Raw genomic sequence first — 23,672 nt, forward strand, 5'->3', positions numbered from 1 at the left:
GTAATGATACATAAAGAGAACTGGGAAAGTAAAATAATAATAATAATAATAATAATAATAATAATAATAACAATAATAACAACAAAGTAGCGATACAATGTTATATTCTTGCTAGCAGTAAAGATAGCTCCCATTGCTTCTCATTCTCGCCCATAGTTGATATGTACAGATATTTAAAGGTTTGCCAATTAGGAGGCCTGAGTAACAACAACAACAAAAAATAGATAAATTTGATTACATCAGATTTTTTTTTTTTTTTTTTTTTTTTTTTTTGAGACGGAGTCTCGCTCTGTCTCCCAGGCTGGAGTGCAGTGGCCGGATCTTAGCTCACTGCAAGCTCCGCCTCCCGGGTCCACGCCATTCTCCTGTCTCAGCCTCTCGAGTAGCTGGGATTACAGGCATATGCCACCATGCCTGGCTAATTTTGTATTTTTACTAGAGATGGGGTTTCTCCATGTTGATCAGGCTGGTCTCCAACTCCTGACCTCACGTGATCTCGCCCATCTTGGGCTCCCAAACTGATAGAATTACAGGTGTGAGCCACTGCTCCTGGCCCTCACTTTTTTTTGTTTTTTTTGAGACAGAGTCTTGTGCTGTTGCCCAGGCAGGAGTGCAATGTTGCGATTTTGGCTCCCTGCAACCTCTGCCTCCTGGGTTCAAGCAATTCTCATGCCTAAGCCTCCCAAGAAGCTGGGATTACAGACACATGCCAGCCACCACCCCCAACTAATTTTTGTAGTTTTAGTAGAGACGGGGTTTCACTATGTTGGACAGGCTGGTCTCAAACTCCTGGCCCCAAGTAATCCATCTGCCTCGGCCACCCAAAGTGCTGGAAATCACAGGTGTGAGCCCCTGCACCTGGTCCCCACCCACGTTTTGACTAAAATCAAAGGGTCAGATATTCAGCCAGGTGTGGAGGTCTGCACCTGTAATACCAGCTACTTGAGAGGCTGAGGCAGGAGAATCACTTGGGCACATGTGTTTGAGGCCAGCCTGGGAAACATAGTGAGACCCCCGTCTCTGAAAAAAGAAAGAGAGAGAGAGAAAAAAGAAAGAAAAAGAGAGAGTGAGGGCCAGGTGTGGCTCATGCCTGTAATCCCAGCACTTTGGGAGGCTGAGGTGGGCAGATCACCAGAGGTCAGGAGTTCAAGAGCAGCCTGGCCAACATGGTAAAACCCCATCTCTACAAGAAATACAAAAATTAGCCTGGTGTGGTGGCGGACAGCTGTAGTCCCAGCTGCTCCAGAGAATAATTGTTTCAACCTGGGAGGTGGAGGTTGCAGTGAGTCGATGCCATGTCACTGCACTCCAGCCTGGGTGACAGAGGGAGGATCTGTCTCAAAGAAAAAAAGAGAAAGAAAAAGAAAAAGAGAGAGAAAAAGAAAGACAAAGAAAGAAAGAGAGAGAAAGAATGAAATAAAGAAAAGAAGAAAGAAGGAAAGGAAGAAAGGAGGGAGGGAAACAACGAAAGAAGGAAGGAAGGAAGGCAGGAAGGAAGGAAGGAACGAAGGAACGAAGGAAGGAAGGAAGGAAGGAAGGAAGGAAGGAAGGAATTATTAAAGATGTGGAAAAACTGGATCCCTTAGACACTACCATTGGGAATATAAGATGGTGATGCAGCCACTTCGGGTGTTTTGCTTTTGTTTTGTTTTGAGATGCAGTCTTGCTCTGTTGCCCAGGCTGGAGTGCAGTGGCACGATTTCCACTCGCTGCAACCTCTGCCTCCCGGGTTCAAGCAATTCTCCTATTTCAGCCTCCCAAGTAGCTGGGATTACAGGCACAAGTCACCATGCCCGGCTAATTTTTGTATTTTTTTTTTAGTAGAGGCGGAGTTTCACCATGTTGACGGGGCTGTTCCAGAACTCCTGACCTTGTGATGCACCTGCCTCGGCCTCCCAAAGTGCTGGGATTACAGGCGTGAGCCACTGTGCCTGGCTTTGCTTTCTTTTTTTTTGGAGACTAAGTCTCACTCTGTCACCCAAGCTGGAGTGCAGTGGCACCATCTCAGTTCACTGCAACCTCTGCCTCCTGGATTCAAGCGATTCTCCTGCCTCAGCCTCCCGAGTAGCTGCGACTACAGGCACTTGCCACAACGCCCGGCTAATTTTTTACATTTTTAGTAGAGACGGGGTTTTACCATGTTAGCCGGGATGGTCTCGATCTCCTGACTTCGTGATCTGCCCTCCTCGGACTCCCAAAGTGCTGGGATTACAGGCGTGAGCCACTGAGCCTGGCCAGGATATTTCGGTTTTATATCTTTTCCTTTCAAGATAGGGTCTCCCTCTATTGCCCAAGCTAGAGTGCAGTGGCGTGACCTTAGCTCACTGCAACCTCGACCTCCTGGCTCAAGTGATCCTCCTGCCTCAGCCTCCCGAGTGGCTGGGATCACAGGCACATACCACTACACCTGACTAAATTTTAAATTTTTTGTAGGGATGGGGTCTCCCTATGTTGCCTAGGCTGGTCTTGAACTCCTGGCTCAAGTGATCCTTCTACCTCAGCCTCCTAAAGTGCTGGGATTACAGGCGTGAGCCACTGCACTCGGCCCTCCCTGTGTTCTTCACCACCTCCTCTTCCCTTCCATGGCCACCACCAAATCTATCTTCTTTGTCTCTGTAGAATGGCCTATTCTGGAAATTTCATATAAATTAAGTAATATAATATGTGGTCTTTTATGATTAGCTTTTTTTACTTTTTTTTTCTGCTTATTTTTTTGAGACGGAGTCCCAGTCTGTCCAGGCTGGAATGTAATGGCACGATCTCGGCTCACTGCAACTTCCGCCTCCCGGCCTCAGCTTCCCAAAGTGCTGGGATGACAGGCTTGAGCCACAGCGCCTGGCCAATTTCCTCGTTTAAAAAAATGGAATTTAGCCAGGCGCGGTGGCTCACGCCTGTCATTCCAGCACTTTGGGAGGCCTAGGCGGGCGGATCACCTGAAATCGGGAGTTTGAGACCAGCCTGGCTAACATGGTGAAATCCTGTTTCCACTGAAAATACAAAAAATTAGCCAGGTGTGCAGCTGGGCTTGGTGTCGTGTGCCTCTAATACCAGCTACTCGGGAGGCTGAGGCAGGCGAATCGCTTGAACCCGGGTGGCGGAGATTGCGGTGACCTGAGATCGCGCCACTGCACTCCAGCCTGGGCGACAAGAACGAAACTCCGTCTCAATAAATAAATAAATAAATAAATTGAATGTAATCCCTGAAATGTATCCCAACTCAGAAGTCAACCCTATCAAGCACCACAGCCTAGAGCAATACAGAAAGGGCAGTTAAATTCAGTTACCTGCATTTGAAGGCAGGTCAAGGTCCCTGGGTTCCAGATATATCCTGGGTCACAGCAAAGAATATTAGTGATGATGAGCAAACTAAGTAGGAATGACAGGGTTCTGCAGCTGCCCACGCCTGCGCAGTGAAGGGGACTCGCGGGGGAGCCAGCGCGTCCCAGGCCCAGCTTTTTCGCAGGGTCTCCAGTTTCGCGGCCCCTCCCTTCCGCGTCCCCCACCCCCACGCGCCTCCGTGCGCCAGTCTGAGCCTCATGCGGCGCCTGGACTATGGGGAGGTGGGTGGTCGCGGCTGCAGTGCCAAGTAGGGCTGGTTGGCTCGGTGCTCGCTGGGTGCAGGGCAGCGAACTGGAGGAAGAAAGTGGACGTTGGTGAGAACCGCAGTTTCAGCCATGCGAAGGCCCCCGATCAAAAAGACAGATTTGTTGCTAGGTGATTCATCGGTGCCATTCTTTGCCATTCTTTGTGTATCTACAGCTCATGATGAGAGAGGACCGCATGATGAAGGCCTACAGCGCAGAGCCGGAGCCGGAGCCAGAGCGAGCCGCATGAGCCTCACCTGCAGCTTGACTGAAACAGCATCTTGCAGCTCTGAAGCTCCAGGCCTAGAGTCGCTCCCTCCACCTTTTCCTTGTCTCACTTGCCCAACTCTCGGCAGGCGACCCCCTGGCCCAAACTCAACCATCTGGGGCCACTTGGGACCTTGGCCAAGTTTCTGCAACAAACACATGATTTAAAAAAAAAAAAAAAAAAAAAAAAAAAAAAAAAAAAAAAAGAGGGTGACGGGGTGGGGGACAAGTTTTACCTTGAATTTTCTCTAAAAGCCCAGGTGGCTTTGGGAGGTGTGGAAGGGGGAAATCCCCTCAACCAAAACCCAACTATTATCTACCCAGTCATCTAACACTTATTGTGCTAGTTATCAATTTACTGTCTGTCAGCTCCGAATTCATCCCTCAATACCTGCTTTTAAATGGATGGAATTCCTTTAAGCATTTCCTTTTTAGAGTACTAAGAACAATGCTTTCTCAGTAGATGGTGCTGGAAGGATACTCCAGGATGAAGGGGGATTTTCTTGCTGGTTCCAGTGGCTGCACCATAGGTCAGCAGTATAGATGAGAGGAAATTTGGTGGTGACCTGCCCCAGCCAAACCCTGGCCTGGTGGTCACTTTCCACAGGGATGCCACACTCCAGGCCCCCTACCCCTCTGGTGCCTCGACTCCCTCTGCACATCTGCATGTCTGGTCACCAGCTGTGTGTTCCCTGCTTGCAAAGGGACTGCATACCTGCACTGGCCTAGGCAAATCACCAAACTTCTCTGCTCTCCCCTGGACTGCAACTCTACATTCTCCAGTAGGGTGTGCACCTCAGTTTTGAGGAAATGGCAGTGGCCTTCCTTCCAAGTATGTCCTTTCTTGGATAATCTCCTTCAGCTCTAGGAAACTGAATTTTGTCTTATATCTTTTATTTTATTTTTTTTTAAAGGAGTTTTGTTCTTATTGCACAGGCTGGAGTGCAATGATACGATCTTGGCTCACTGCAACCTCCACCTCCCCAGGTCAAGCGATTCTTCTGCTCAGCTGGGATTACAGGTGACTACCACTATGCCCAGCCATTTTTTCTTCATATTTTTAAGAGATGGGGTTTCAGCATACTGGCCAGACTGGTCTCGAGCTGCTGACCTCAGGCGATCCACCCACCTCAGCCTCCCAAAGTGCTGGGATTACATGCATGACCCACCGCGCCCAGCCTATAGCTTGATATTCTTTGTATTATCCTTTCCTTGTAAAAAAAGAAACTAAACAAAAAAAGTGTGATTTTTATCTTCTGATAGGACCCAGACTGATACACTTGATAGACATCACTTGTATCACTGGGTATGGTGGCTCACGCCTGTAATCCCAGAATGTTGGGAGGCTGAGGCGGACAGATCGCGGACAGATCACATGAGGCCAGAAGTTCAAGACCAGCCTAGTCAACATAGTGAAACCCCATCTCTACTAAAAGTACAAAAATTAGCTGGGTGTGGTGGTCTACACCTGTAGTCTCAGCTACTTGGGAGACTAAACCAAGAGAATCGCTTGAACCTGGGAGGCGGAGGTTCCAGTGAGCTGAGATCACACCATTGCACTCCATCCTGGGTAACAAGAGCGAAGCTCCGTCCCAAAAAAAAAAAAAGAAAAAAAATGCATAACAAGAGAGGCAAAAATGCATATAACAAGAGGCAAGGCTTTTAGGTAGGTAGGGCAGTTTTTAAAAAAACTAGTTATCAGTGGGAAACAAAACAAATAATTTATCAAGTATGAAAAGCAATGCACAAAAGGTTTTTCATTTAATCTACATAATAAACACATACGGCTCTTCTCTTACGTATAAGACTCTAAGAACAGAGTCTCATATGAGTATAAGGGTCTCAAACAAGTCACAACAGGCACTGAGTAGCCAAGTCAGGATTTAAAGCTGATTTTGTGGTCACAGGAAGGACAAAAAGTAATGAGCCCATAATTTCATGTACATTCAGAATTTTTATTTTAAAACAAAGAATCAGAGTAACATTAGTAATAGAAAATCCATATGGAAATATTCACAATCTTCTCAGTGAAAAAGGGGACCCTACCTTACTGCCGACCTACTGTTTGAGGAACCAGAAGTTGACGTGAAATTGCAAGGTCACCTTTTCAAGCTAAACCCCACTCCATAGCTATGTCCTTTTTTTTTTTTTTTCCTTGAGATGGAGTCTTGCACTGTGGCCTGGGCTAGGGTGCAATGACGCGATCTGCAACCTCTGCGTCCCGGGTTCACGTGATTCTCCTGCCTCAGCCTCCCGAGTAGCTGGGATTACAGGCGCCCGCCACCACGCCCAGTTAATTTTTGCATTTTTAGTAGAGACAGGGTTTCACTATGTTGGCCAGATTGCTCTCGAATCCCTGACCGCCCGCCTCGGCCTCCCAAAGTGCTGGGATTACAGGCGAGAGCCACCGCACCCGGCCTCAGCTGTGTGTTTATATTCAAAGGCTCCACAGGAACAGTGAGAACTGAAAACCAAAATACTGTCACTGGCAAGGGTTTGGCTAATGGTTCTGAGATGTGTAAGCACCAAGAAGGGAAAGGGAGATTGAGCAACATATGAAAATGGGGCTGTAGGAACAAACACAGAGAAAATAAGTCACCAATAATGTACTTCCACCCAGAGCAAAGTGACAGTGCACATACATTCATCCTCAAGTGCGGCTACACTGCACATTGACTCATGCTCTCAAACGTGGTTTATTGGAAAGATTCAGGCCCCCTAAGGGCACTCGGCATCGGACCACAGTGACATGGTAACAGACATACGCAAGCGTGCCGTGACCCTAAAGCAACAACACACTTTAGATAATAATCGCTCAGAAAAAAATCCTCTCCCAGAGCTGAGGTTACACATTCCAAGTTTGCTATAAATATTCTTTGGGGAATTCCTTTAAAGGTATGAGTTAAAATAAAACAGAAAATCAACACCTAAAATCTCCTAAAGAACAAAGTGGAGAAACAATGAATCTCTACCAAGAACCAATTATTTGTGGTTTCTCATTTGGATGGCTCTCCCACAAGATAGGTGGCAGGATTACTTCAAAAGTCATGAGACTACTACAAGAAGGAGTTATTTCGTCCAGTGAGGGGAACAGCCTTTCTAGAAATCACTTTCCCTTCCCTCAACTCCATCCAAAATTAGAACCCATCAACTGCCATTAACTACAATGCCCATATTAGTTAATAATCCTAGACTTCAAGTACTACTACATGTAAACTATTATCTTAAAGAAAAAAATTCTAAAGGAAATCAGTAGCTTTATTATATAAGCCTATGACTTTTATGAAAAATTAAACTTCAAGAGTTTCCATCTGAAGGACAAAAATTGTTAAGAGGTAAAGTACAGCCCTCAGGCACCACATCATTTACCCTCCAATAATGAACTACATTTCTCCCTAAATTTTTCTTATTGCACCTGAACCTCTCCAGCATCAAATCTTTTACTCTATAACCTCTCTTTAAACACCTCCCTCTAATCTCAATTTCCTTCTGTTTTAATTATTTGGTAAAATTATGCTTAAAAAAATAAATATTTCCACCATGGCACATATATACCTATGTAACAAACCTGCACATTCTGCACATGTATCCTGGAGCTTAATGTAAAAAAAAATTATGTAATTAAACCAGAGGATAAAATAAATAAAACTCAAATTTACTTGCCGTGTAGAGCTGTGTGGAAGTGAGGAAGGTGCTCTTACATAAACCCCCTCTGCCTTCCACACTCATATGTGCATCTGCTTCCTGTTAAGTCTGAGGTTGGGGGAACTGCACCTTACTTTTCCTCTCCTATATCCCCTAATGTGGCAATATTAGAACCCAAGGGAGGAAAAGCTGGCAAAGTTGTCATATGCCAAGTGGCCAATCCCTCCTGAAATGAAGGTAGGTTCACTCGGTCTCTCCTAAGCAGAAGAGAATGTCCAGGAAATAAAATATTTAAAAAGCCATTGAAAATCCAACAAACCCCAGCCTTGGGGTGCTCATGGAGTGCGTGGGATGAGAAAGGAATCAAGTAGCAGCATTCAGAAGCAATCCTGGGTTCATCCTGATGAGGTGTCTCCCTTGTTCAGGGAGAGATGGCTTTCCCATGCTGGGAGGGAGGTGGAAGGGGGCATGACTTAGACATTGGTGGTGGTCTCCTTAGGAGGCTGGATGCTGTTCATCTCCATGACGCCGTCCTTCCCAGATCTATCTGCACCATGTGCCTGCCCTTCAAAGGCCCGTGTGATATCCTCAAAAGTCCTGCCACGGGTCTCAGGGACTTTGAAGAAGGTAAAGGCCAAGAAGGTAATGAGGAAGCCGGTGAAGATAATAAAAACGTAGGCTCCTAAATAGTGCTAGTGAAAGGAAACAAAAAAGGAAGGTTGATATAAAAATCTGGTCATTGACAAACTCAATTTCCTTCACATTCATATTTCCAGTGGGCTTCAAGCTATAACCCTTCCATATTTAATGGAAACAGGTTTCTTCAGTGATTCACTTAAGATTCTGTTGCTAACTTACTATAGTTCTCTGTAGTTTTCTTTTTGTTATTCCTTTTCAATACAGTTAGATGCTTCCAAATGTCTACTGAGTATTTTTGGACTTTTGAGTATTATTTTTAAAATCTGTGTTTCTGGGCCGAGTGCGGCGGCTCACGCCTATAATCCCAGCACTTTGGGAGGTCAAGGTGGGAGGATCACCGGAACCCAGCAGTTTGAGACCAGCCTGGGCAACACAACAAGACTCCATCTCTTTTTACAGTTTTTTTTGTTTTGAAATGGGGTCTCGCTCTGTCACCCAGGGTAGAGAGCAGAAGCGTGATCACAGCTCACAATGAACTCTACCTCCTGGGTTCAAGTGATTCTCTTGCCTCAGTCTCCTGAGTAGCTAGGCCTACAGGTGTGTGCTACAATGCCTGGCTTTTTTTTTCTTTGAGACAGTTTCTCTCATGTTGCCCAGGCTGGAGTGCAATGGCATGATCTTGCTCACTGAGATTACAGTGAGCCATGACTCAAGGCCTAATTTTTGTATTTATTGTAGAAACAGGGTTTCACCATGATAGTCAGGCTGGTCCCCAACTCCTGACCTCAAGTTATCCACCCGCCTTGGCCTCTCAAAGTGCTGGGATTACAGGCTTGAGCCACTGCGTCCGGCCGTGATTTAAAACTTACGAATTGTTTATTTCTGGAATTTTCCATTTAATATTTTTAGACTGCAGGTAACTGAAACCGCAGATGAGGAGGGACTATGGTATTATTTATTTGTTGATTTATTGAGGGATGAAGTCTTGCTCCCATCGAGCAGGCTGGAGTGCAGTAGCGTGATCTCGGCACGCTGCAACCTCCACCTCCCAGGTTTAAGCGATTCTCCTTCCTCGGTCTCCCAAATAGCTGGAATTACAGGCGTGTGCCACCATGCCCAGCTAATTTTTGAGTTTTTAGTAGAGACAGGAGTTTCACCATGTTGGCCAGGCTGATCTCGAACTCCTGACCTCAGGTGATCCACCTGCCTCAGCCTCTCAAAGTGCTAGGATTACAGGCGTGAACCACAATGTCAGGCCCAGACTACTCTATTATTAAGGAGTATCTTCAACATGTCAGCTTGCATAGGCTGGTTTTAAGATAAGGTGAGTGCCGGGCGCGGTGGCTCAAGCCTGTAATCCCAGCACTTTGGGAGGCCGAGACGGGTGGATCACGAGGTCAGGAGATCGAGACCATCCTGGTGAACACAGTGAAACCCCGTCTCTACTAAAACTACAAAAAACTAGCCGGGCGAGGTGGCGGGCGCCTGTAGTCCCAGCTACTCGGGAGGCTGAGGCAGGAGAATGGCGTGAACCCGGGAGGCGGAGCTTACAGTGAGCTGAGATCAGGCCACTGCACTCCAGCCTGGGCGACAGAGCGAGACTCCGTCTCAAAAAAAAAAAAAAAAAAAAAAAAAAAAAAAAAGATAAGGTGAGTTTACTTACAGCAGCAGAGGGGAAGAGCAATCCGACTAGGAAGTTGGAGGTCCAGTTGGAACAGCCGGCCACTGCCATCGCAGCTGGGCGGGGGCCCTGGCTGAAGAGTTCGGCCACAATAAACCAGGGAATGGGGCCTGGTCCAATTTCAAAGAAGGCTACAAAGACCAGGATAGCGCCAATACAGACAAAGCTCATCCCATTATAGTTATCCTGTAAGAGGAAAGAACAGAGAAAATACAATTTAAAGACAGTGTAACCTAGGATCTAGGTTCCCAGAGGCAATTAACGGCAAGATCCTCCTGTCCCTGATGCACAATACAAAGAGTGGCTGTGGAATCAATAGGCTTGGATTTATTTTTATTATTTTTAGAGACAGGGTCTTACTGTGCTGCCCAGGCTGCAGTGCAGTGGCACTACAATACCTCGCTGCATCATCAATCTCCTGGGCTTAAGCAATCCTCCCACCTCAGCCTCTCAAATCGCTTGGACTTGAAGCATGTGCCACCACACCTGGCTAATTAAAATTTTTTTAGCCAGGCGCTGTGGCTCACACCAAGGCAGGTGGATTATTTGAGGTCAAGAGTTGGAGACCAGCCTGGCTAACATGGTGAAACCCTGTCTCTACTAAAAAGTACAAAAATTAGCTGGGCATGGTGGTGCATGCCTGTAATCCCAGCTTCCTGGGAGGCTGAGGCATAGGAAACGCTTAAGCCCAGGAGGCGGAGGTTGCAGTGAGCTGAGATCGTGCCACTGCACTTCAGCCTGTTGACACAGTGAAACCCTGTCACAAAAAAACAAAACCAAGGCCGGGCGCGGTGGCTCAAGCCTGTAATCCCAGCACTTTGGGAGGCCGAGGCGGGCGGATCACAAGGTCAGGAGATCGAGACCACAGTGAAACCCCGTCTCTACTAAAAATACAAAAAATTAGCCGGGCGCGGTGGCGGGCGCCTGTAGTCCCAGCTACTCAGGAGGCTGAGGCTGGAGAATGGCGGGAACCCGGGAGGCGGAGCTTGCAGTGAGCCGAGATCGCGCCACTGCACTCCAGCCTGGGCAACAGCGTGAGACTCCGTCTCAAAAAAAAAAAAAAAAAAAAAAAAAAAAAAACAAAACCAAAACAAAACAAATTTTCGTTTTTTTTATAGAGACAGTTTCTTGCCATGTTGCCTAGGCTGGTCTTGATCTTATAGCCTCAAGCAATCCTCTAACCTTGGCCTTCCAAAGTTGCAGATGACAGGCATGAACCACTGCACCCAGCCAGGCTTGGATTTTTTTTTTTTTTTTTTTGAGAGGGAGTTTCGCTCTTGTTGCCCAGGCCAGAGTGCAATGGCGCCATCTTGACTCACTGCAACCTCTGCCTCCTGGGTTCAAGTGATTCTCCTGCCTCAGCCTCCTGAGTAGCTGGCATTAGAGGCACGCAACACCACTCCCGGCTAATTTTGTATTTTTAGTAGAGACGGGGTTTCTCCATGTTGGTCAGGCTGTTCTTTAACTCCCAACCTCAGGTGATCCACCCACCTCAGCCTCCCAAAGTGCTGGGATTACAGGCATGAGCCACCGCGTCCCACCAAGGCTTGGATTTTTGAATCCCATCTATGTGATCTCATGTATGTCACTTTGTATTGAGACCATGTCATCATCTATTAAGTGTGATTACCTTGATATTATTTTAAGAATTAAACTAGATAATTTATTTAAGCTATAAGAATGTTCTATAAATGTAAGGATTCTAATCGTTTACCTCCAGTTCTCTGAAGACCCACATTTCTTAAAAACTCTGGGCATCCTGCTTCTCTCCTTTGACTTTGTTGACAAACTGCAACCTTAACAACCCACCCCTTGTGTCACAGAAGTCAACTGTAACCTCTCCTCCTTTCCCCCTCCCTCGCTTTTCTTCACTCAAAGAGCACTCACCTTTAATGACAAAGAAACAGTCATAAGCGTGGAACAAACAGCCATCCCTCCAAGGCCTATCATATGCAGAGTCCTTCTTCCTGCCCTTTCCACCAGAAATAGCTGGAAGAAGAATGTGACATGACTTCAGTTTTCCTTTCCATGAAAACAGTGTCTGAGCTACTTGAAATCTGCCTTACCAACAGCAGGACACTTGTTACGGATACACCTCCTGTGATTTATGATTTTATATACGTACATATTGTGTTCCATTCACAGGTCCTGGCTCAAAATCCCCCTAGCCCTTGGTAGAGTCTTTTATCATAATGTTGGGATGCCGCAGGCCTCAGAAAATAGAATTCTTCTCTTTCTCCTGCCCTCCCACTTGGCAGGACGCTAATCTGACTGCGGGTCATAAAACCCTCATTTCAGAGAGGGTCCTGCCCCATCCCCTAGAGGAAGAAATGCTATAGAGAGGCCAAAATAATCCAAACAGACAGGCCTGGCTGGGTTCAGATCATTCCCTTTTTGTCCAATCACATTTCAAAACAGTTGTCCATGCTTCAATCATGGAGAATCAATTAAGTCTGCATAAAAGGCCCAAAAGGCAGGGTGTGGGGAGCTTCCAGATATCTGAACCCATGGAAGCTGACAGGAAGGTCAGCAACAAATCATCTATGCACTAGGAGTGCACCCCAACTCCACGGAGACAGAGGCTCCCACGCTCAGGGTCCCTCCAGACCTCGCCCTGTGAATCAATTTGGTTGTTTATTTCTGTGCTTTAAAATATCCTTTAAAATCAAACTAGGAGGCCGGACGTGGTGGCTCAAGCCTGTAATCCCAGCACTTTGGGAGGCTGAGGCGGGTGGATCACGAGGTCAGGAGATCGAGACCATCCTGGCGAACACGGTGAAACCCCGTCTCTACTAAAAAAATACAAAAAACTAGCCGGGCGAGGTGGCGGGCACCTGTAGTCCCAGCTACTCAGGAGGCTGAGGCAGGAGAATGGCATAAACCCGGGAGGCGGAGCTTGCAGTGAGCTGAGATCCGACCACTGCACTCCAGCCTGGGCAACAGAGCGAGACTCCGTCTCAACAAAAACAACAACAAAAAAACAAACAAACAAAAAAAATCAAACTAGGAAACATTTTCCCTGAGTTCTGTGAGCCACTGTAGCCAATTAATCCAACCCAAAGAGGGCGTGGTGGGAATCCCGATCTATAGCTGGTGGGTCAGAAGCACAGGTAAAACAACCTGGAGCCTGTGATGGGCATCAGGAGTGGAGGGCAGTCTTGGGAACTGTGCCACCAACCTGTGAGATCTGATGCTATCTCCAGGTAAATCGTGTCAGAATTAAATCGCAGGACACCTAGATGGTGTCCACTACAGAACTGATTGCCTACCTAATGGGGAAAAATCTTCACACATTCTGGGGGTCACAGACATCTTCTGTTGATTATTGTTTCTTTAGTTTAAAAACAGTGGAATCACAGAGTTGAGAGCTTTTCCAAACACCTCTCCTCCAATTCCAAGTTTAAAGCGTACTATAGTTAGTCCCTTCTATACTTCCTCCTTTCCCATCCATCCACATTTGCTTGAAGAGTGAAGACTACATCCAACATTAAATGTATCTTTTTCCCAAAGGAAAATTAAACAGAAAGGTAACTAAATGATAGTAGGGTCACTCAATCCATCTTTGAACATCTGTAGCAAGGATTCTTTTCCCCCCACAAAATTACCAAACCATCCAACTTACAGAAACTACAGTGAAGATTGTATTAACCACACCCGCGCCGATGGTGGCATAGATGGGCTCTTGAACACCTGCATCCTTGAAGATTCCTGTTGAGTAGTAGAACACCTAGTAGAAAAGAAAACATGCAACTTTGATACAATTCTGCATACCAGTTACACAGAACCCTCAAAAATAAACTTATTTTTTTTCTAGGGTTTTTGTTCAATACTCATATCCCTTCTGCAAATGAATCATCTTCTGTATCTTATCTCCTTTCTCTTTTTTCTGAGAGGGAGTCTCAAACTGTCACCTAGGCAGGAGTGCAGTGGCACAATCTCGGCTCACTGTTATTCTACCTCCCAGATGAAAGCGATTCTCCTGCCTCAGCCTCCTGAGTAGCTGGACTACAGGTGCCTGCAACCACTCCCAGCTAATTTTTGTAGTTTAAGTAGAGACGGGTTTTCGACATGTTGGCCAGGCTGGTCTCAAACTCCTGTCCTCAAGTGACCTGCTGGCCTTGGCCTCCCAAAATGCTGGGATTACAACTACCCCAGTTACAACTACCATATATACATATATATATACCCCAGTTACAACTACCAACTATGCTACAACTACCATAGTTAAGAGATATTAAAATATTGGACTCAGACCTCAAGTTAATAAGGGAACATTATCTAGGTTACCCAGGTTCGCTTCAGTTTATTTCACCTAGAGTATTTGCCTCCATAGCAATATTAGTCTTTTTGATGAATATGGACCTCTACATTGGGATTTACCTTCTCAAGAAGCAACTCTTTAAATCCCTAGTACAAGGCCGGGCGCCGTGGCTCAAGCCTGTAATCCCAGCACTTTGGGAGGCCGAGACGGGCGGATCACGAGGCCAGGAGATCGAGACCATCCTGGCTAACACAGTGAAACCCCATCTCTACTAAAAAAATACAAAAAACTAGCCGGGCGAGGTGGCGGGCGCCTGTAGTCCCAGCTACTCGGGAGGCTGAGGCAGGAGAATGGCGGGAACCCGGGAGGTGGAGCTTGCAGTGAGCTGAGATCCGGCCACTGTACTCCAGCCCGGCGACAGAGTGAGACTCCGTCTCAAAAAAAAAAAAAAAAAAAAAAAACTAGCCGGGCGAGGTGGCGGGCGCCTGTAGTCCCAGCTACTCGGGAGGCTGAGGCAGGAGAATGGCGTAAACCTGGGAGGCAGAGCTTGTAGTGAGCTGAGATCCGGCCACTGCACTCCAGCCTGGGTGATAGAGCGAGACTCCATCTCAAAAAATAAATAAATAAATAAATAAATAAATAAATAAATCCCTAGTACATAAGATAAACTATATTTATATTTTCTAAAATAAGATTATAACTATTTTTTGAAACAGATTTGTAGAGTCATTATTGAAAACCCTGCTGCTCTAGGGCTAATTAAGACTGTTAAAAAATCTCAACATATTATATGATGACATCAAGCTTGTGGGGAAAGATATTAGGCTAGCACAAAAGTAATTACTTGAGCAGTTTAAACAAGTAACAAATAGGTATGCCAATTCTCTTCCTTAACATAATGTCTACATGTCAAAAACCTAATGTACATGTACACATCTCAATAAAACTTCTTACAGTAAAATGACTTTGCGATCTAGTGTCACCAAGCAAGATAAGCTAACCCCTATGTCATCTTACCTAAACAGTTTACTCTGCTAGGTAAACATGATACAATGCAACCTGTTACCCATTTGCCCATAAGGGAAATTAGAAATCATCGTTTGTGCAAAAGTAGGTTGGAAAAGCGATTTCCAAGCCTGCTGTGCATCAGATTTTTTTTTACAGACAATTTTCAGGCCTCTTACACAGAGATTCTCAAATTCAGCTGACTCAGGAATCCCAACACCCATAATTCTGGTGCAGCTAGCTTTGGGTGAGATTATACCTGGAGCAAAGTCTACTCATTGACTAAGTTGGGAGCCAGCTTCGTCCAACAATAATTAACATACATGCTGGGCATGGTGGCTCACACCTGTAAGGCCAGCACTTTAGGAGGCCGAGGTGGGCGGATCACCTGAGGTCAGGAGTTTGAGACCAGCCTGGCCAACATGGTGATATCCCGTCTCTACTAAAAATACAAAAAAACTAGCTAGGTATGGTGGTGTGCTCCTGTAATCCCAGCTACTAGGGAGGCTGAGGCAGGAGAATCGCTTGAACCCGGGAGGTGGAGCTTTCAGTGAGCCGAGACTGTGCCACTGTACTACAGCCTGGGTGACAGAGTGAGACTCAAAAAAAAAGAAAAAGAATGTACACACCGTACTCTGAAGTGGCAGTTGTCTGTCCCTCAGAGTGCTCATTAATCATTTGTAATTTCCCACAGGTGATCTTTTCCTGATCCTGTTTTGCAGGGCCAGAACTGTGGTGAGGCAACTAGGGAGTTGCCTCAGGTGCATTCTTTTATTTGTTCTTTTTTTAAACAGGCACAGAACTAATGCAAGGTACATTCTTTAAAGAGGTGCTCATTCTTAGGGCTACACTTGCACGTAGCTGCCTCACCTGCCGAGTCTCAGCTCTGCTGCTCTGGAAGGTCTCGGGAGCACATTTTTCTCCAGCAATACATGTGGCCTACATTAGCATTTCCAAATGAGGAATTTGAAATTGGGATTCAACAAAATCACCAATCACCTAGGAGGCTTTTTCTAACTACTGTGTATTTCCTCCCAAGTGGTTTTTTTTTTTTTTTTTTTTTAAAAGACAGGCTCATACTATATTGCCCAGGCTTGACTCCTGAGCCTAAGTGATATTCCCACCTCAGCCTCCCGAGTAGTAGGTGGGATTACAGGCATGAGCAGCCACCACACCTGGCTCCTCAGATTCTGACAAAACAGCCTCTAACCCCTCCCAGGAAGCACTGCCACTTCAAATACAAATACCCTGGTGTGCTAGCTAGGAGAAAAGTTCAGGAACCAACTTACTATTTTGAGCATCAAAACGCTCTATTACATGCAAAATGCTTTGTTACAAAATAACTTAATCCCATTGATCAAAGACTATCTGAAAACCCTTAGGGGATGAATCAGTATTTTAAAAGGTGGGACAAGGGTGCTCTTAATAGCCATATTGACTAGAAGGCACAGGAATATTCTCTTCCTACAATCCAGTCAAACGCAGGAAGCCGATATTTGCATGGAATACAAGGGCTATCTGCCAAATGCTAGCTTCCGTTTTGCTGCCCTCTTTAAACTATCATGCTCACTATTCTTGTTGTAAAAACATAGACTGGTAAAGTCAGTTCACTCTGAAGTCGCCAGTGTCCTTCCAGGGTCTTTTTTTCCCTATTTCAGAGACAGAGTCTCACTCTGTCTCCCAGGCTGGAATGCAGTGGCATAATTATAGCTCACTGCAGCCTGCAACTCCTGAGCTCAAGTGATCCTTTTATCTGTCTCCTGAGTAGCTGGGACTACAGGCACAGCGCCACCATGCCCGGCATTTTAAGTGAAATACTGTAAGACATGTTTGACCCTAAAGTATCATACTCACAGCATTGATGCCAGAGAGCTGCTGAGAGAGCTGGAGCACAATGGAAATGATGATGGGCTGTCGGTAGCTGGACACTCTAAAGAGCTCCAGCACGGTGACTTGCTTTTCTTGTGACATCCTTGCACTCTCATCTTTCATCTCCTGGATGTCTTGAGATACATCCTGGGTGCCCCACAACCGCTGGAGGACTGGTGAAAAGAAGAAAGAGGAAAGGATAAAGACAATGTGCTGCCCCAAATTCATTCTTCCTGTAAGGCAGCCAGGAAAGGGCCGCATGAGATGAGGTGATCGATAGCATCCCTTCCTTTTTTTTTTTTTGAAACAGAGTTTCACTCTTGTTGCCCAGGCTGGAGTGCAATGGCATGATCTCGGCTCAAGCAACTTCCGCCTCCCGGGTTCATGCAATTCTCCCGCCTCAGTCTGGCGAGTAGCTGGGATTACAGGCATGCACCACCATTCCCGGCTAATTTTGTATTTTTAGTAGAGATGGGGTTTCGCCATGTTGTTCAGGCAGGTCTTGAATTCCTGACCTCAGGTGACCTGCCTTGGCCTCTTAAAGTGCTGGATTACAGGCATGACCCATCATGCCCGGCCTGATAGCATCCATTCCTAAACCTGCCTTTTCATCTCATTCATTAGGGGCTGAAAATTTTCCTCAGGAGTAATCAGAACCCTCCTCACTTGGATTCTGAGGGGCAGGGAAAGAGTGTAACAGAAAATAGGTCCAGTACCCTCATCCTTCAAACAAACCACAACCATATAATTCACATTATATTCACATGAAGGTGTGAAGGATACTCACTCTGCTTAGCATTCTCCTCTTCTTTTCTGTTAATGAGCAAAAATCTGGGACTTTCAGGGCAAAATGGAAGGGTTGCACTTTGTAGGATAGCAGGAAGGATGGTGAAGCCCAATAGCAACGGCCAGAGCTCTTCAGACCCAAGGATGAATTCCAGACCAAAGATCTAGAAACCACACAAAGATAATGCTATAAACCCCATACCTCATAGGCCACAAGTTCATTAAAAAACAAAAAGTTCAGAAAATCATACATTCTTTTACTATGGGAAAAAAATCAACAAATTGTGTTTCTTTTCCTTTCTCTACTCAGCCTGCTTCTTGAGCTACTATGAGTTATAGTAACAATATCTAAAACTTCCACATATAATTGAACATGTGCCAGATATCCTTCAGTGCTTTATCTATGTTAACTTTTTTAATGACCCATGAAACTAACACTCATCAGGTATGAGAAGTTCTAGAGTACCTGGGCCACCAGAATTCCAATTACGATGCCCAGCTGGTTGAGAGTGCCAAAGGCACCCCGCAGGGCAGTAGGCGAGATCTCTCCGATGTACATGGGCACAAACCCTGTGCAGAGTCCGCAGAAGAGGCCAATAACCAAGCGGCCCAGGATCAGCATTTCAACCGACTTCGCTACTTTACACAGTCCCATAAGGCAACCACCAGTGACAGCCAACAGGTTGACAATCAGCATTGAATTACGCCTGTAAGGTTAATCAAAGACAAAATGCAATTAGCAAAGTGAGAGGCTCCTAACCTCTCTTCTGTCCTCATTATTCTGCTCTTCTCCAGGCTCCTATCCTCTCCTTTTTTTGATCTAACTTTTCTTTTTCACTTTCTATTATCAGAACATTTCTAGTTGGGAACCAGGCATGACCGTGCCCGCCTATAGTCCCCGGCTCTCAGTGAGCTGAGGTGGGAGGTTGAGGCTGTAGTGAGCTATGATTGAGCTATTACACTCCAGCCTGGGTGACAGAGCAAGACCCCCTTTCTTGGGGGGTTAAAAAAAAAAAAAAAGAACATAATCAAGTAAAATAGGTTGCCTTATCCATTTTTAAATGTGAATTCCAATTGCATTTCTAGAATATCCAATTAGCAATTTTTTTTTTTTTTTGAGATGCAGTGTTGGTCTGTCACCCAGGCTAGAGTGCAGCGGCGGGATCTCGGCTCACTGCAACCTCCGCCTCCCGGGCTCAAGAGATTCTCCTGCCTCAGCCTCCCGAGCAGCTGGGATTACAGGTGCCCACGACCACGCCTGGTTAATTTCTTGTATTTTTAGTAGAGACAGGGGTTTCACCGTGTTAGCCAGGATGGTCTTGACCTCCTGACTTAAAGTGCTGGGATTACAGAGGTGAGCCACTGCACTGGCTTTTTTTTTTTTTTGAGATGGAGTTTCGCTCTTTCACCCAGGCTGGTGTGAAGTGGCCAGATCTCAGCTTACTGCAACCTCTGCACCACCCCCGAGGTTCAAGCGATTTTTCTGCCTCAGCCTCTGGAGTAGCTGACATGATAAGTGCCTGTCACTACGCCTGACTAATTTTTGTATTTTTAGTAGAGACGGGGTTTCGCCATGTTGGCCAGGCCGGTCTCGAACTCCTGACCTCAGCTGATCCACTTGCCTCGGCTTCCCTAAGTGCTAAGACTACAGGCGTGAGCCACTGCACCCGGCCTAATTGCCTAAATGAAAATATATTTCATAACTGAAAATATATTCTACCTTCTAAAACATATTGTTAAGCTCCTATAGAATAAGATTCTTTTTACCATTATCCACATTTGCCATAGACTAAGAATTACAAAAATAATTCCTACCTATCCTGTGTAAAATAATAGAAACATTTATATGAAACCCCAATTTTTTAAATAAAAGTAAACAACTTCATACCTTGTAAATTATGTTTCTGGAAACCCCACAGTTGAGCTTACCTAGGGAATAATTCTGAACTAGCCCTAGCTGGACTGCAAAGGCCAATCACTCACACAGTTCATCTCTTGAGCAGCTGGGCGGGAGCTATGGAGGGTAGTAGAGCTCCAGGCAAGGGCAGTCATATTCGGGGCCAGTTGGACTAGGTTTCCCTTGATTAGAATTCAAGGTGTTCTTATTCAAAGGCATCATCATCTCCCTGCCCTAACTCTCCACACTTGTCCTCAGTGCAGCTGTAGAGCCCACTTCCTTGCCCAGTTTTTTTTTTTTTTTTTTTTTTTTTTTTTGAGACGGAGTCTCTCTTTGTCGCCCAGGCTGGAGTGCAGTGGCCGGATCTCAGCTCACTGCAAGCTCCGCCTCCCGGGTTTACGCCATTCTCCTGCCTCAGCCTCCCGAGTAGCTGGGACTACAGGCGCCCACCACCTCGCCCGGCTAGTTTTTTGTATTTTTTAGTAGAGACGGGGTTTCACCATATTAGCCAGGATGGTCTCGATCTCCTAACCTCGTGATCCGCCCGTCTCGGCCTCCCAAAGTGCTGGGATTACAGGCTTGAGCCACCGCGCCCGGCCCTTGCCCAGTTTCTAGTCAATACCTGCCAAAGCGGTTGACGAAGAGTCCGACAGAAAAGGAGCCGATCATACCCCCGACGGAGAATATGGCCACAGACAAGGACCAGAGAGACGTGAGCAGCACCTCAGAGGGAGGGATATTTGCCTTCTCCGTCAGACTTTTATTGATAAATTCCTTTATGATCTGCAAAATAAAAGCGTTGGTGGTAGAACAGACTGTTACAGTTGGATGAGAAAAAAAGACAAATATTAGGGATCATTTCCTTCCTAGAGAATCAAGGGAATAAATAGACGGGAATGGAAGAGGCAGATAACATATTGGAATTAATGTTAACTCTCCCTGGAATAGTAATTTTTTAATTTGTCCTGAAAATCCCAGTAGGTGGCAGCACCGATGTTCAGTCTACCCCAGCCCCATGCTAAGGGAACCCAGCTTCTTTGTAACTAACCCCTAAGGGATAATACAGGAAGTCTATCACTATGGGTGAAAGAGTGGGAGGAAGAACAGCACCGCCCAGGGTTCAGGAAGTAAGTGAGCTTTCTGCTTTGATTAAACGACCCCACTAATTTTCCCCACCAATATTGTCTCCATCTTCAGTCTTGGACAGGATAGATATAAAGATTGTCTTAAAATCCCCTAGTTTGGGGAGGGACCCTCACTAACTGTGTTGCCCAGGATGGTGTTTAACTCCTGGGCTCAAGTGATCTTTAGGCTTCAGCCTCCGGAGTAGCTGGGACTCCAGACAGGTGCCACCGTGCCTGGCCTTAAATTCTGATTTCTTGAAACTCTACTTAAAGGAGTAACTTCCCTATTCCAGATTCTAATTCTTGTGGCCTGGCACTCACCTTCTCAGGAGCATTGATGACCCCAGTGTTGTAGCCAAACTGGAAAGAGCCAATTGTAGCAACTGTGATGGCAAAGATCAGAGCTGGGGTGACCTGGAGGGAGGGAAGACAGGGAGGAGAGAGTGGTCCTTAAAACTTGTGATTGGTGACTGTTTCTTATTAATTATGGAGCTGTATTAGGAGAACTTGACCTATGAGTGGTATGAAAAGGGCAAACATCACATGAGATTTAGGTAATTAATGGGGAAGACAAAGGAATAGATTATACTAAAGAACTTATCTGGAGATAAGAATGTGAAGTTAACTTGGTGAAAGTGGAAAGAAAATTGGGGAAGGAAGAAGTTAAGAGAAACTGGGTTGGTCAGTTTGGAAATATTTAAAAACTTGCATCAGGTAAAAAGGTAGGCACAGAATTCCACTCAAGAACTGGGAGGGCAGAGGACAACACAGCGTTGGGTAGGATCACTAAGAACTGATCATTTCGGAAACAAACACAGTGCAGTCTGATCTGTACCCAGACCCCACAGAAGCCCAGTTGTGGTGGTGGGGGAGGGCACGGTAGTTTGTATCTTCACTGCTGGGCAGCTCTTTGAGTCTCTATCTCTCTGGACCATGTAAGCTACTGGATCTACCCACTGCATCCTGGCCCCATTTCAGTCTTCGTTTATTAAATACAGTTCTGCTATCTCTAACCCCCGCGTAGGGGAAGAAAGAACATCTTACTCTGAACCCAACATATAAGAGACATGTCTTAGTGGGGAGAACCAGTCATCTTCACCTTGCCTGGAATAATCCAGCTGGGGAAGACATTTTACATTTCCACCTCCCAGCAGCTCAACTTTTATGCCTGAGGCCATCTTCTATGCCATTCCTCCCCACCCCACCAAAAATCCCTTCAATCTTTCACATCTTAAACTCATTTCCTTTCAGGTCGGACAGATTAGGCAGCAGGCTAGGAGCTTCAGCAGAAGTGACCTTGCCTGCAGCCTCCCAGATGTCTCAGTCACAGCTAAGCATCGGTACCCCGGAGGGCCCTGCCAGTACAATGCTCTCTGTTAAATCTTTTTCCTTTTAGTAAAAACCTCTTCTGCCTCCTCTCATCATTCGCTATCTTTGAGAGCCTTTTCTTTAGTCTCAATTTTCCATCCCTCTTATTTTCCTACATTTTCTTTCTTCCTGCTTTGTAGAGATGGGATCTCACTATATTGCCCAAGACTAGTCTCAAACTCCAGGCCTCATGTGATCCTTCTGCCTTGGTTTCCCAAATGCTGGGGTTATAGGCGTGACCCGCCACACCCGGCCCCTTATTTTTAGTTAAATTTATCTTGGTAAAAAATGCCTTTCTTGCTGGGCGCGGTAGCTCACGCCTATAATCTCAGCACCTTGGGAGGCCGAGGCGGGCGGATCACCTGAGGTCAGGAGTCTGACCAACATGGAGAAACCCCGTCTCTACTAAAAATACAAATTAGCCGGGCGTGGTGGTTCATGCCTGTAATCCCATCTACTCATGAGGCTGAGGCAGGAGAACCGCTTGAACCCGGGAGGCGGAGGTTGTGGTGAGCTGAGGTCTCTCCATTGCACTCCAGCCTGGGCAACAAGAGCAAAACTCAATCAGAAAAAAAATAAAATAAAATAAAAGCCTTTCTCCCTGCAAATATTGCACTACAGCACCAATAATATTTTGTATGTCCTGCACTCACAATTTTAACCCTAATAGGAAGGACAACTGTAATTCTTTCATGAACCCCAACAGATGGCTGGACCCTGGCCTGTGCCCCCAAACACAGACCTTTTCAAGGTCTAATGCTTCCAGAGAAGTCTTCACACTGGCTGAGACCCACACTTTTAATCTATACAACCAGACGGCCCGATCCTCTAAACGCTCAACCATCTCGTCCTCAGTGGTATATGGTTACCTAAAATAAACCTGAGAAGTCAACACAACTTCCCCGGGTGACTTTCCTATAAGAGGGTGAACAGAACTGACATTCAAAGAGAACTGATGAAGCGGCAGCAGTGCAGGCTAGATAAGAAATGAAAAGGCCTTAAGATGGCTTGGTGACTTAGGAGAAAATAGAACAAGGCAATTAACATCATTAATATTTGCCTTTCTGAGTGAACCCCAAACAAGCAAAAATAACCAGTAATTATATCATTCTTACCTTCTGTGTCCCCATGGCCCGAATCTAATTCAAGTCTTCAAGAAAGATCTAGGGGTGTGATTCCAGAAACAGCTTTTTCAGCCAACAAAACCTTCAAAATGTCCTTCTCAGCAGCAAGTCTTCTCCAGGTTCTCAGGAAGGCTCCAGAGTCTCACCACTACAGCATCTCTGGGTCTGGCTGGGATCATGACTATTTATAATCTCCGCAAAGGGTGGAGCCTGAAAGGGCGACAAGCCCCCAGCCCCACCCCACCCCACCCCCCTGAAATAATCTTGTGATCTCTCGGAATTCTGTGTTATCAGAACTTCAGAACTATCCCCACCCCCGCACCACCGACAATAACGCCCTCCCTCCCCCCTCTCTTCAAACCACATCCTGCCACTCTCTCTACCCTGGGTTTGTTTTTTTTTTTCTTTTTTTTTTTTTCAAA

General features: G+C 45.9%; 1 protein-coding gene across 1 annotated transcript; it reads right to left on the reverse strand.

The window, feature by feature from the left end:
• Positions 1 to 5,790: 5,790 nt before the first annotated feature.
• On the reverse strand, positions 5,791 to 23,533 carry SLC2A3 (solute carrier family 2 member 3). The gene is made up of 10 exons (XM_050749547.1): positions 23,242 to 23,533; positions 21,080 to 21,172; positions 20,257 to 20,417; positions 18,204 to 18,444; positions 17,739 to 17,901; positions 16,937 to 17,124; positions 13,439 to 13,543; positions 11,704 to 11,805; positions 9,799 to 10,002; positions 5,791 to 8,188 (listed from the first exon to the last, which is right to left on the reverse strand). The coding sequence occupies exons 1-10, from the start codon at positions 23,254 to 23,256 to the stop codon at positions 7,970 to 7,972; spliced, it is 1,491 nt and encodes a 496-aa protein (XP_050605504.1). The 5' UTR covers positions 23,257 to 23,533; the 3' UTR covers positions 5,791 to 7,969.
• Between the last annotated feature and the right edge of the window lie 139 nt (positions 23,534 to 23,672).

Source organism: Macaca thibetana, chromosome 11 (assembly GCF_024542745.1).
Source record: "Macaca thibetana thibetana isolate TM-01 chromosome 11, ASM2454274v1, whole genome shotgun sequence".
NCBI classification, from domain to species: Eukaryota; Metazoa; Chordata; class Mammalia; order Primates; family Cercopithecidae; genus Macaca; species Macaca thibetana.